General features: G+C 37.7%; 1 protein-coding gene across 5 annotated transcripts in view; it reads right to left on the bottom strand.

Moving 5' to 3' along the window:
• Window positions 1-14124, bottom strand: part of NBAS (NBAS subunit of NRZ tethering complex) — a 322841-nt gene that overhangs the window by 163215 nt on the left and 145502 nt on the right. For all 5 annotated transcript variants that reach the window (XR_010405385.1, XM_054509604.2, XM_045884116.3 and 2 more), the window contains 3 exons: window positions 12597-12699; window positions 8911-9140; window positions 5911-6023 (listed from right to left, as the gene is read on the bottom strand). Coding sequence is in view for 4 of the 5 variants with exons in the window: in XM_054509604.2 (XP_054365579.2) it covers window positions 5911-6023; window positions 8911-9140; window positions 12597-12699 (446 nt within the window). In the remaining variant the exon portion in view is untranslated. The remainder of the gene's footprint in view (window positions 1-5910; window positions 6024-8910; window positions 9141-12596; window positions 12700-14124) is intronic.

The following is a 14124-nucleotide window of genomic DNA, read 5'->3' as shown; positions in this document are numbered from 1 at the left end:
GACTAAGTTGCATATATCCTGTCCTTTTATTCCTAAACACTTCAGTGTGCCCTGGGTTACTTTAAAATGGCTATTTATACATCTGCTAGTACAGTCATCCTTTGTGGCTTTCCTATAAAACATAAAGTAGATGCAGACTTCAATTACTTAGTTTACCATCATGACAGCCAACATCTACATTTGAGTCTAACTTTGGTACACTGTATTATTGTTCCCAGTATCCACTGTAATTATTCATACCCCAAATACCCACCTGACCAACACTGGGCTTGGCTGTGTAATTTCTTGGGTGATGAAATGTGAGTGGAAGTGACATATGCCACCTCTGAGCCAATGTTTCATGAGAGTCACCATGGGATCCCATTACTGCTCCTTAGCCCTCCCGTGAGAATGCCATCCCATGAGGTGGTGCAGAAATGCCTGGGAGCAAGAAAGCAACTTGCTATCACGTGTCATTGAGGCTTTTGAGATTCCTACATAGCACAGTCTAGCAAAAAGTAACTGATATAGAATACTTCAAACTTTTCCATAACTTTCCTCAGTCAAAAAAATGGGTTTTTTTCCTTCAGTATCTGCTACTGTTTTATGGGGTTTTCTCCTTGTGTGTATTTTAAGAAAATGTGTATTTTCAATATTCCAGATTCAATTACTATGAGAAAGGTACTTTCTACATGTTTCTAATTTGATTTTCAAAACAACACCCATCATAGATCCCATCGTTACTCCACATATGTAAAAACCTGAGGTTTTCATAGAGGCTTTTATAGCTGTATTTGATGAATGATGGTGCTCTTAGAGAAACTCTAGTTTTTTTTTTTTTTTTTTTTTTTAATTTTTTTATTCTTATGTTAATCCCCTTACATTACAACATTAGTTTTAGATGAAGTGTTCCATGATTCATTGTTTGTGCACAACACCCAGTGCTCCATGCAGAATGTGCCCTCCTAAATACCCACCACCAGGCTAACCCATCCTCCCACCCCCCTCCCCTCTCGAACCCTGTTTGTTTTTCAGAGTCCATCGTCTCTCATGGTTCGTCTACCCCTCCGATTTCCCCCGCTTCATTCTTCCCCTCCCGCTACCTTCTTCTTCTTCTTTTTTTTTTTTTTTCTTAACATATATTGCATTATTTGTTTCAGAGGTACAGATCTGAGATTCAACAGTCTTGCACAATTCACAGCGCTTACCAGAGCACATACACTCCCCAGTGTCTATCACCCAGTCCCCCCATCCCTCCCACCCCACCCCCCACTCCAACAACACTCAGTTTGTTTCCTGCGATTAAGAATTCCTCATATCAGTGAGATCATATGATACATGTCTTTCTCTGTTTGACTTAGAGAAACTCTAGTTTTAATAACTCTAGTAAGTGGATTTCCTTACGGTCACCATTCTTTTTCTAGCTCCATAAAATCAAAGTAGAAAACTGAAACCATATATAGCAATGGATCCTCATTTTCTCTGAAGTTCCAAGTTTGGTTCTTTGTCTGATTCTTGCCCTAAGCAAGCCGTAACTACTAATATTTCAAGTACATTAAGTAAATTTGGAGAGTGGGCCTCTAATAGAGTGCAGTTGCCATGTTCAAATGTCTTTTTACTTTATTTATTTATCTATGTTTTGAGCCTCTGGACAATCATTATGCCAATTCTCTTCTACTGCTTACTGCAGGATATGCTACATTGTATTTCAAAATGTGATTTCTCAGGTAAATTCAAGCCTTAGATATTATCATATTTCTGTGAAGGAAAGGAGTCTTCAACACCTAAAATTCCTTTTCAAATGGAACTAACAATATGGATATGCATGTATGAATCTTTTAACAACTGGAGATCTCTTATTTTCCTGTGGATCTCACGACTATATATCCAGTGTTTAAAAAAAAATCTGAAACAAATAATACATTATATTTAAAAAAAAAAAAAGATAGTAGGAAGGGAAAAATGAAGGGGGGGAATGGGAGGGGGAGATGAACCATGAGAGACGATGGACTCTGAGAAACAAACTGAGGGTTCTAGAGGGGAAGGGGGTGGGGGGATGGGTTAGCCTGGTGATGGGTATTAAAGAGGGCACGTTCTGCATGGAGCACTGGGTGTTATACGAAAACAATGAATCAGGGAACGCTACATCAAAAACTAATGATGTAATGTATGGTGATTAACATAACATAATAAAATTAAATTTAAAAAATAAATAAATAAAAATTTAAAAAACTATAATGCACACTGACACACACATGTAAATGCATAAAGAAGCATGTGCTGATAAGCTACACACATGCCAAACACTCTCATCACCACCTTATATGAGACACAGACAGTGAATCATGCCCAGTAAACCACAGATGCAAAATATCAATTTCGGTCACTCGTGAACGGCATCAAAGGCACACAACAACACAGGCAGTTACTTGTGACACTGCTGAAGTACAAATCTGAATTGTACAGGTGAAGAAGGTGACAATATACAGCAGTCACTTAGCTGATGAGTGAGAACACTGGAGTTTCCTTCTCGAATCTTTTACTTTCATGCTGCTTCATCAGTAGAGAATGGTCTACTGTTTACAAATGTAGGTTTGAATTCTAGGTCCACCTCTGTGCGACCCTAAGCAAGTTATTTAACCCCCTGAACTTTGATTTCATCATCTGGAAATTGGAAACAATAATAGTCACTGCTTCATAAGCTATTTTTTTTTAAAGATTTTATTTATTTATTTGAGAGAGAATGAAAGATAGAGAGCACGAGAGGGAAGAGGGTCAGAGGGAGAAGCAGACTCCCTGCTGAGCAAGGAGACCAATGTGGGACTCGATCCCGGGACTCCAGGATCATGACCTGAGCCGAAGGCAGTTAATTAACCAACTGAGCCACCCAGGCGCCCGCTTCACAAGGTATTTTTGAGAATGAATAAATACCTATAAGTATACTGAGAACATAAAAATCACTCAATAAAGGTTAGTTATTACTACTGCTACTGACCTATTCACAGAAATGCTTATGAAGTATGGCACCCTCTCATGTAAAAATTCTCAATGTTTCAAGATACAACTTTCAGGTCCTTCTAGAGAATCTTTTATGATTACCTCCATCTGAGGAAGGTGAAGCTCAAAAACATGAAGATGCCACAGGGCACACAGCTCAAAGTGGCTGAATCAGAATTTAAACTCATACATGACACTAGTGTGACTCTGTCTTGTCATCAGGGTCAGTCCTTCCAAGTCAGGAAGTGCACCTTATTCCTTTCATCATTTCGGTTTCTGGAACAGGGTAAGAAGCTATCTCAGTGGTTTCTGAATGGAAGGAAAGCAGCGTGGAAAGAGGAGAACGAAGGGAGGAAGAATGAGAAAGCAGGTAAGAGACTCTAATTCCACCACCAGGTAGAAACTAGAACCTCCATGAGAAGTAACAAAAATGACAGTTGATGACTAGAGCTCTTGCAAAGTCCCAAGCACCGTGCACACATGGCCTTAACCTTTCTAAGCAATTATAGACGGTGCTTCTTAGTATCCCCATTTTGTAGATGAGAAAACTTAAAGAGAAAGCAAGGTCAGATACTTGTCCAGTTACTCAGCAGTAAGTGGCTCCAGGCTGGCTTTACCTGCAATGCTGGGGGGCTGAAAAACTGATTTATCTATGACAGAAAGAACATGGGGGACAACTGAAACATCCTGAATCTGCTCATGTGAATAGCAAGAATAATTTACACAAAACACAAACATCCAAATTATGGGGAAAGCACACACATGCACACACACACACAAACACCTCTCAGGAGACTCAAACATAAGGAATCATTTTTCATAATTCTGTTCTTGCTTTCTATTAACTCCTTAATTAGAATATAGCTAGTACCACTAGGCTTCCTTGGTGACTAGTAGCAACTCCTGAAGTGTAAGCAAAGGAGGCTTTAAAACAAAGCAAAGTGACAAAATGAACAATGTAAGCTACAAAAATACCTGGACTATAAATGTTTAAATATCCAGTTACTTTGTCCAGTGTTCCCAATGAATACAAAAGCAGCTTACACCTAAATTGTACCTGCGGCATAAACACAATAAATAGGATACAAAGGCAATATCCCATCTCCCCTCTAGAAGATTTTCTGACATTCATTCTAATAGGAAACTCCAAATCAATATATCAAGCTGGAGAGCTGTCAAGACATGAAAGCAAATGTCTTTCTTAAAACACTCTTCAGTCAGGAAATTTCTCAGAAGTAAGAGCAGGATAGCAGGTTTGGTTGCAGATTTTCAAACTCATCAGATGATGTGCAAATATACTGTCAGCAAAAATACTGCTAACTGAGCACCACAGAAAATTAAAGCTCTATTTATTATTTCAAGTCAATTGAAATAATTCATTAGCATTTGAGGGACTGCAAGAAAAGGTTTTGTTGTATTACATTAATTTGCCTGGATTAAATAAGTAGCTAAAACACACACATATACACAGAGTCAAAGCTATAATGACTTGGCCTTAGAAGAGATACAAGAAGAGCAAGTTTCATAGTGCTCTGGACTCCCCCACCACTGAACACTTAATTGAAAATGTGCTTCAGGGGAGGCAGTTCATGATTTAAGGCATTTGAGAAAAAAATGAAAATATTTTTAGTAACTCTAATTAATCTCCACAACTTTAAAAAGCTTTGAGCTCAAAAATTACAGGAATGATATTATGAAATAGAATTTTCCAGTAATTTAACAATCTCCTTATATATACTTGTTTAAGATGCTATAAGACATGATAATCATGAAGAAATTATTTCCAAACAATGATATTCAAGGTAACAGTAATACTACTTTGTTCAAGTCTAATAAATTTATCTGATAAGCAGAGCTTTAATTTTTAGTAAAACTATAGTAAAAACCCACATGAAAACATGAGAATATGTCTAATAACTTTTATCTCCTAAGATACATCTGACTCAAAACCCTCAAAAAACACAGGACAAAGACACCGAGAAACCTGTAACAGGACCCCATTGTCCAAAGGTACCAGGAGTTAAAAAAAAAAAAAAAAGAAAAAGAAGAAGAGGAAGAGAAAGAAGAGGAAGAAGAAGAAGAAGAAGAAGAGAGAAAGACAATTCTAGTGAAAATTTATCAAAAACCACAGATGGAAAGAAGTTGGCTACACCTGTCCTACTCCCAATTCCAAACATTTCCCGGGTTAAGAGTGAAGAAAAGAGATTATATGGAAGGCACCAAGCATACTGCTAATAACCAAGCTACCCGCTTCATTTAGGGCACTGAGGTCCAGAGTTCGAGGCAACAGGAAGTCTACCGCCCACTTGTGAGGTAAGGTTCAGGACACTGGGAGACACACACTGTCCTCCCAGCACAAAGTAGATAATGACACGTTTGGGGTGGTACTTACCGGACTTGTATATACTTAGGCAGAAGAACTTGAGCAATGTTAAGATATCCTTAGTAATTAAACTCTAAACAAGAAATTCCTGTCATTCCTTTTAATAAAATAGTATCAACATAATTAAAGAATATTCTGTAGTAAGCATAAAAAAATAAACTATTATCAATATGTACAGCTATTTCTAAATCTATGCAACTGAGACAAAATACAGAAATAAACTGTACATCAAAACTGAGGGAGATCCGAAACTCTAATCCACAATCCCCCATTTGGTTTTATCCAATAAAATTTACTGATATTATTTCTTTTAATGACATAACTGGGAACTTACAAAATAAATTTATGATAAAATGTCAGCTTTATTTTTTCTTTGGGTTTCTACTAAAGGTTTCCTTTGAAAAATGGGGCAGAGAGTCAGATCTACTGCTAATGGATTAAATGACCAAAGGTACTCTTTAATTCAAAAAACTACCAAGGAACTACACTAGTGATTCAATGCAAAGTAAGTTAATACTAAGTTAATAATGCAACATTAAATAGAAACTCACCTTGCAAAGGCAGGATCTTTACCCCAAATTCTTCAAGACATCCAAGGGCTTGGATAAGATCTAGCTCCTCCTGAATGGCAGCCGGTCTATCAGTTATCAGCTGTAAGCAGCACCTAGGGGAAATAAGATCAGCTTAAAAAAAAAGAAGAAGTAACATATGTTTGGCTAAGTTGCCTTTCTGTATTCAACAACATGAGATCCAACACATATTTATCAAAAGCCTCCTACATTCCAGGTATCCTGCTAGATGCTTTCTGCTATCTTACTTAATCCTCATAGCAAGCCTGTATGATAGGCAAATAGCATCACCTGTTTCCTAAGGAAGCCAAAATCAAAGCTCAGAGAGGTGTAGTGATCTGTGCAGGGTTGTACCGATAGTAGGGAATGGTATCACATTACAAAGCAAAATATGTGAGCTCTGCCTTCAGAGGTAATAATCATACAGGAAAGGTTTAAAAAGAGAGACAGAATTCAGAAGATTTCCAGTTACTCTTCAGGGACAGCAAACATCTCGTTTCGGTGACAACTTCGACTCCCAAAGGAAAAACGAATAGGCTGAGACACTGCACAAAGGACATTTTTCTGATCATAAGGAAAGAGTCCGTTGGTAATGCAGTGCTGAGATGAATACAGGAGAAAGTGACTTTACTAATAAGAATCTGTAACACCTATGGAGTATTTTAAGCACATTTAAAAAAATCCAGACAAAGTGTACTTAAGAAATCTTTTCATTAACAAACTTACTTTCTGAAAGGTGAATGTGGAGGTATACTGGGACACAGGACTGGAAAGAGGCAGAGATCAGGCCAGGAAGGGCTAATGGTGCTAAAATCATGTATCGTCTGATGAAGATCCCTCGGCCCCAGGATGCATCTGTATGACTCAGTGATGGATGTGAGCCTACCTTACTTGCAAAATTGTAAAATTTAAACAAGATGAGCCCTAACATATACTGCTGATTCAAGTGTAACAAGGGACAGAGCCTACGTGCGGTATCTACTAAAATTCTACTGCATTACCTTCAAACTCACGAATTCTGAGTTCTAGCAATTTGTACTACAGACAGGCTCGCACATGCCCACATACCCACACATAATTAGGAATGTTCACTACCACAGTGTTTTTAAAATACAACAGAATGAATTTTTATCATGAATTAAATAAATTCTAGAAAGTCAACAATGGAATATTCTACAACCATCAAAAGAAGAATAGATCAAGCCTACATGCCCTCATGAAAAAACCTTCAGTATAGATCATAAGTGAAAATAATGAGATCCAGAAAGGTATGTATAAGTAGTAAGCACTCATTTGTGACTTAAGAAAGAAGCGGGTAACGTATAAGAAAGTATTTTGGAAGGATTCACAGGAAAATGATTTAAAAAGATAGCTGAGGGATAAAGTTAAGGGAATGGGAATGAAAAGAGAATTATTGTAAATACATATCCTTTTTTGTATTGTTTAATATTTTTATCTTGTGAATGTATTACTTCCTCAATTAAAAAAACTAGTTCATAATAATTTAATCAGTAAGAATGTATGGGCTATTTTCTATGTTAAATATAACTGTGAACATTTAAATATATCCAGGCTCACAGATCATCATCAGTCTAGTGTCACCTTATACACATACAACATCTTTTCCAAATTAAGGTGTGTCCTTGTGGGGGAGAAAAAGGGAAATACTGGAAGTGTAGATTTAAAAATGATCTGTGAGAACACCTGCCAAAAAGATTTAGGTCAAACACAACTCCCAGTTTCAAAAGCTACTCTGTTTGATATTTTCATCATCTGAAGTAGAAATACAATCCCTTAGGAGAGAAGAAAAAAAATTTACTACTTTTAACAACTCTGTCAAGTTCAATAACATGATTTGAGAAAATATGGCTCTCTCTGTAATAAGATATCACTGGGGAAAAAAGTTTCCTTTAAGCTTTTCGCTGCTAGTCATTCGGGGGGAAAAAATAAATCTAAATAGCTAAATCACTACATCAAAATAAATTCCAAATGGGCCTAAAATTTCAATGTGAAACTATAACTATCAAAGTAATAAAAAACAGTATGAAAAACTATTATAAAGGTCTTGGGAATTAAAGGTCTTTCAAAGGATGACACACAAGACAGAAATTATAAAAGAAAATAACAATTAAAATCTTTAAAGATTTTGAATAGCAACTTAAAAGATAAATCATATATATATAAAAACTTGACAACATGGTTAAAACATGTGAGAGAGGAAAAGGGCAACGTCCTTTATGCACAAAAAGCTCATAAGAACCAATAGTCAAAAGAGGCGCCTGGGTGACTCAGTCAGTCGAGCATCCAACTCTTGGTTTAGGCTCAGGTCATGATTTCAGGGTCATGGGATCAAGCCCAGCATCAGGCTCTGTGCTCAGCAGGGAGTCTGCTCAAGGATTCTCAATCTCTCTCCCTTTCTCTCTACCCCCCTCCTTGGCCCCTCCCCCCACACTTGGACACACACTCTCTCAAATAAATATATCTTAAAAAAAAAAGAATAAGAAGATCAACACTAAATTTCCAGTACAACAGGCCAAGAGAGAAACTGAATTCACAGTCCAGAAATTTTCACCTGAAAAGGATTTCAAATCTTTATCATCTAATTAGGTCCCTCCTCCCTAAACAGAGCACAAGTCATGTAAAGCATACAGCCATTGCCTCAATGTGCTACAAATTCCCAGAACTTGAATTTGCAGGCCAGCTCATGAATCCTTCATAACAGAAGCAATGTACAATCTTACAGATAATCAGCAAGAAAGACTGGGAAAGCATGCTGGAGAACAGGGGTCATGGGAAAGTTGATGAATATTCATGACGTAATTATCTTTCTGTATTCAAGCAATAAATAACTGTGCCCCATACAGTATAGTCAATCTGCACTTGTGGCAATATATTTGTAAAGGAAAGAATAAAACCAACAATGGAGTTTGTGTAGTCTGACTTGTCCCCTCCCTCTTCTGGAAGAATACAGAATTACTCCACCTGGCCAGATCCATGCAGCTATCAGTGAGGTTGGTAGATGAATTAAAGTACTCTCTGCTGGCAGCCAAAACCAAGTCAATACTTCTTTCATAACTGACCCTGTACTGGGTTTTCCCTTTATGGGCTACACTAGCTGGTGGGTTTATTGAACAGGCGCTGCAGTGCATCATCTGCCCAGCTAAGTGGATATTTTCAAGGCGACTGGAACACAAAAGGCTTTCTGTAAATATCTGGGGAAAAGAAGAAACTTTAATTAGTTAAAGAGGGCAGATTCAGTTCTCAACAAAATGAAGACTCTGATATCCAAATGAAATAAATTAAAAATACATCCATCCTACAGGTAGCAGGTGCACGACCCTGTAAATGCACTAAATGACAATGAAGTACACTGTAAGTAGTTAATTTTATGTTATGTGAATTTCACCTCAATAACCAAATTCATCTTTTAGGAAGAAGTAACTTAACAGAACAAACTAATATGAAGCCTAATACAGTTGACCCTTGAACAGCACAGGAGTTAGGGGTGCTGAACTCACATGCAGTCAAAACTCCCCATATAACTTTTGACTCCCCCAAAACTTAACTACTAATAGTCCACTGTTGACCAGGAGCCTCACCAATAATATGGACAGGCAATTAACACATTATTTTGTATTTGCTGTATTCTATAACTGTATTCTTACAATAAGGTGAGCTGGAGAAAATACTAAAATCATAAAGAAGAGAAAATACATTTAATATTGTACTTATCAAAAAAACAAACAAACAAACCCACATATAAGTAGACCTATGTGGTTCGCACCCATGTTGTTCAAGGATCAACTGTATCTTAATGTGTTACAAGGAATGTCTGAGTCAAACTATCTGAAATTCATACTCGTTAAAAACAGGATTCTGTCCCATACTCAATAGGGTCCACTCTGCTTAAACTATAACCATTGAATTTTTTAAAGAATATCTTTGAATACGACACATAAAACTTCTAACTGCTTAAAGCATCTGAATTCAGTCTTACAGACTAAACAGCCAAGCTATAAATGCAACATTGATTTTTTTCCAATCTGCAGACTAAAAACTATTTAAATAAAACAAGAGCCACTGATGGAAGGTATTCGTGCAAATATCATTGTATTCTACTAGCAACTAATAGCATCAATTAACATAAAATTTATTGTATAACTGAGAATATTTAGTTATTACTTAGTCTAGAAAAGTCTTAAACAAAGAGATCCTTTAAATATACACTAATAATGTCAATATGTAATTAGTATAAGAACTTCCCCACGAATGTTCACCCCTATTAGGCTTCTGCTGGATGAGGATAGCACAGAAATAGAAGCGAGAGATGAAAAGCAGATTTCATGAAGAATCAAGAATCTTCTTACAATTAAGACTACCCAGTTTTCATAGGATCCCCTTATTTTCACTACTTTCTAGGCTTCTGGGGAAGGTAGTTATTTTTAGACAGGCCTTCATTAAAATGACTATGATGAGAATAAAATTACTAATAATCTACAAGCGATCTGCTACAAAATACCTATTGTGACAGAAAGCAAATTACTAATGAGCAACCCTAATCATTTATATCTGACAGGTGAAAATGGCTTACTCCAAGTGACCCAAATGACTCAGATATGACGGTTTCTCTATTCCTTTGGTTTATTCAAGTAAGCCATAGTTAATGCCCGGTATTGAGAAATACAACTCACTCACTCTAAAATTTAAGTTTTTGCTAAAATGAACAATATAGATTTCTGCTCTACATGCTGTAATGAAACCTTGAACTTTCTCAAAATTGTGTCATTGAGCTTTCAAATCATTTTTCAAGATAGCAACCCCTAATAGCCAAAAGTCAGTAAAACAACATAGCATAACTTAAAAGTTACTAAAATGATATTTAAAATGTAAGTTTGAAAAAAAATGTAAGTTTGCCAAATCCATATTACCTTCCTCTAGAACCATTTCAAGCTGTTATGATATGCTTTCAAATGTTTCTCGAAGGAGAGAGGCTAATGGCCAGAAGTCATTAAAATATCAAAGCCTAATAAAAAGGTGTTAAAATGTAACAAAATCAATTTAATATGTCAGGTTGTTATAAGCTAGTTCAAGTGTAATATATTTATGCCAATTTTCCAATCAGAATCAGAAACAGTAAATAGCAAAATAATGCCATTCCAACTTAAAAACACTACTGCAGACATATAAATGATGGTTAGGCTCTGGAGCCCATGTGAATATAGATGTTCTCCTGGAATTGGAATTCAAGTTTCACTTTAGACACAAAAGGGGAAGTTACTGGCAGTTGTATGTACATGGTCTGAGACTATAAGCATCAATGTAAACTTCACACTCATTCATTAAAACCTGAAGTCCGAATATAAAACCATTTCTCAACAGTCTATATTAGCACTCTTTTGTTAAAATCACCTTGAATAAAAATACCAACCAATTTCACAAAATAGAGACCTATTTTTATAACTCATTTTATCAAGGGGTCACGCTTTGCGATGTCAGAGCAGAGCAACGTAAGAAATATCCTATAGAATTTCATGTTTGGCTTATGGACAGAAAAACTCAAAATGGAAACCTGCGTTTAAATTATATCTCATTAAAAATTGGTTAGTTGGATAATTTTTCCACATGAGCTAGGAGTAATTTGGTAAGACATATACCTTCCAAAAATATTAATTAAATCCCCCTGGGTTACACTCCTCCATCAATTAGCAGCCATTTCTTAAGTATCCTTTGTGTTCCGGGCATTACAATATACACTGGGGGATAGGAGGCTGAACATGAATATGATAATGCCTACCTAGGGGCTCATGACCAGAGGGAAAAATCACACATGGAAACCAGTTACTGCATTTGAAAGAAAGACTATAATAGAGACAAGTTACATAAAGGACAAAGGCAGGCATCCTGGAGGGCATAATTAGTGAAGTGAGTGCTGAAAATTACCAGGAATTTTCAGATCAAGGAAAGAGGACTAGATCCAAGCACAGGGAACAATGCAGATGGAGTCACGGGACGTGAAGCAGCATGGTGCGCGGAGAGTCAGGGCAGATCTGGTTGACATGGTGGAGCAGGGGGGACACTGTGTCCCCTGTACTTACAGAGTGGCACGGGGGAGAGTGGACACGGAAGCTCGATCTGCTGTGGCCTTCTATGCCATGCTAAGAAGTATGGTTACTTTCTGATACAGACATGTAACAAGCAGCAAATTTAAGAAGGGGAGTGTTACAAAAAGGTGTTTTAGAAGAATGCTCTGAATCAGTGTAGATTGGAAATATGGAAGCAGGGAGACAAGTTAGGAGGAATTGCAATTTAGCAGAGATAGGACAGATTTGAAAGACCTTTCCCAGCTACATCAATCAAATAGGCATTAGTGACCACCAAGACTATGGTAGTGAGAGGAGTCCAGGAGGAGTCTGTTTCCTAGCTGAGGATTAGCTTGCCGAATAACCTCTGTTGCAGTGAACGAAGATTGGGGCGGGGGGTGGGGAGACAGGAGGTGAGATATGCGAGTGCTCAACTTAGAAAGCACTACTCTATTCAATTCACCGCTATGACTCAATAGTATTACGTATAAGTGAGGCTTATGGTCACCATCTCTGTGTCCAGGAAACACACTGCAACAGCCAAACTTCCCAAATTAAAAACAAGTAACCTTCTATGCATCGAGTTACCTCATAGCAAGCATCAGAATCCAGACAGGTGTAAACATTCTGCTGCATAGTTAACATGTCTTGCAGCAACATTCTCCAATGAGACTCACTGACAGGAGGCTGCCTGGTGGGGAGACAAGAAAATAACTCATGAAATTGCTCTTCAATTGGCCAAAAAAAAATGGTATCACCATTCTATATGCCACACAGCTCCCAAATGATCAATAGGAAGAATCTCATTTGAATTCCCAGGAAAAAACATCGATCAGAGGGAAAAGTTGAAGGGCTCTGTATCAATGCTAGAGATGCTGCCTGAGCCACCTCGGCCACAGAACTAGAACAGCATTACCGTGGTAATAGCAAAGGTAAACCGAGTGTGAGTTTCCAAGATAAAATAAAGCACAGTAAGATAAAGCAACTGTGATCTAGCAGGAAAAGCACTTGGAGACAGAACTGGTTTCAAATCCATCTTTATTACACTGCAATCCCCACAGGGGATCTTCTTAACTCCAACTACACGTGCAGACCTGGAAGGCAACTAGAGCCCCCCCCTGACATCAGTCGAGAGGCTGGGGACCCCAGCTCATCTGCAAGGCAGCGCTAGTGGCTCTCCTCAGTGGGAGTCCTTGCAAGAGTCCGCAGAGCGACTGACCAAGTGCCGTAGGGGTTATGTTCATCCCACGGGACAGCCCAGGTGCCAGAAGACAGAGTCCTACAGGGGAGTGGCAAAAGCTGCCCCATCTAATTCAGGAAGGAGTTTCATGCCCCTCCAAGAACCAATATCGTTTGTAACAATTCCATAGGCACAGTTCTCAGGGTCTCCTCAAAGACATGCCAGTGACCACACTCAGGAAAGCCCAAAGCATAAAGCCCCTATCAGGCTTTCCAGTTCATTTCCAGTTCAGAAGCAATTTACCAACCAGGGATCAGGTTTACACAACCAATGAGGCATACACAGTCTTGTTGATCAAATAGCATTTTACATTGGGATCCAGGGTTACAGAGTTAGAGGATTAATGGTTCAGATTCTCCTGCAGCAGGGAAAGGGTTTTGTTAACAAATTCACTGACAGACACATACTAGCTGCATGATCGTGAACACTTAATATTCCTGAATTTCAGTTTCCTCACTTAAAGCCCATCTTGGAGAGTGATAAGAAATGGAGGAGATTAATTCTGATAAAGCACAGGCATTGAAGCAAGATGTTCCTAAGTATAAAAACAAGCTCAATTACCTGTACAGCTCTGAATATGTCTCTTAATTTCTCCGAGCTAGATTCCCTTTTTGTACGTTGTGAGAATTAACTAAAACTAGAATGTATGAAAAGACACCCCCCCCCCATTTTTCTGGTATAAAATAGTATTCAATAAATGTTAATGACGAATCTGAAAGTTACAAACACATTTCTTTGGTTTCTATAGTTACACAGATGATTACTAATATTGTTTAGCAGAAGGGAGAAAGTGCTGTAATTCTTTCTGCTTCCCCCAAAAGTTCACCTTTGTTGACTATATATGAATTTGGAATCATTATTTATGTTTACTTGCTA

This window comes from Mirounga angustirostris, unplaced genomic scaffold (genome assembly GCF_029215605.1).
Source record: "Mirounga angustirostris isolate CCGP_5_RB_7025 unplaced genomic scaffold, mMirAng1.0.hap1 SCAF_10, whole genome shotgun sequence".
Lineage (NCBI taxonomy): Eukaryota > Metazoa > Chordata > Mammalia > Carnivora > Phocidae > Mirounga > Mirounga angustirostris.
The sequence above is the reverse complement of the archived record's forward strand: the minus strand, read 5'-3'. Positions and strand labels throughout refer to the sequence as shown.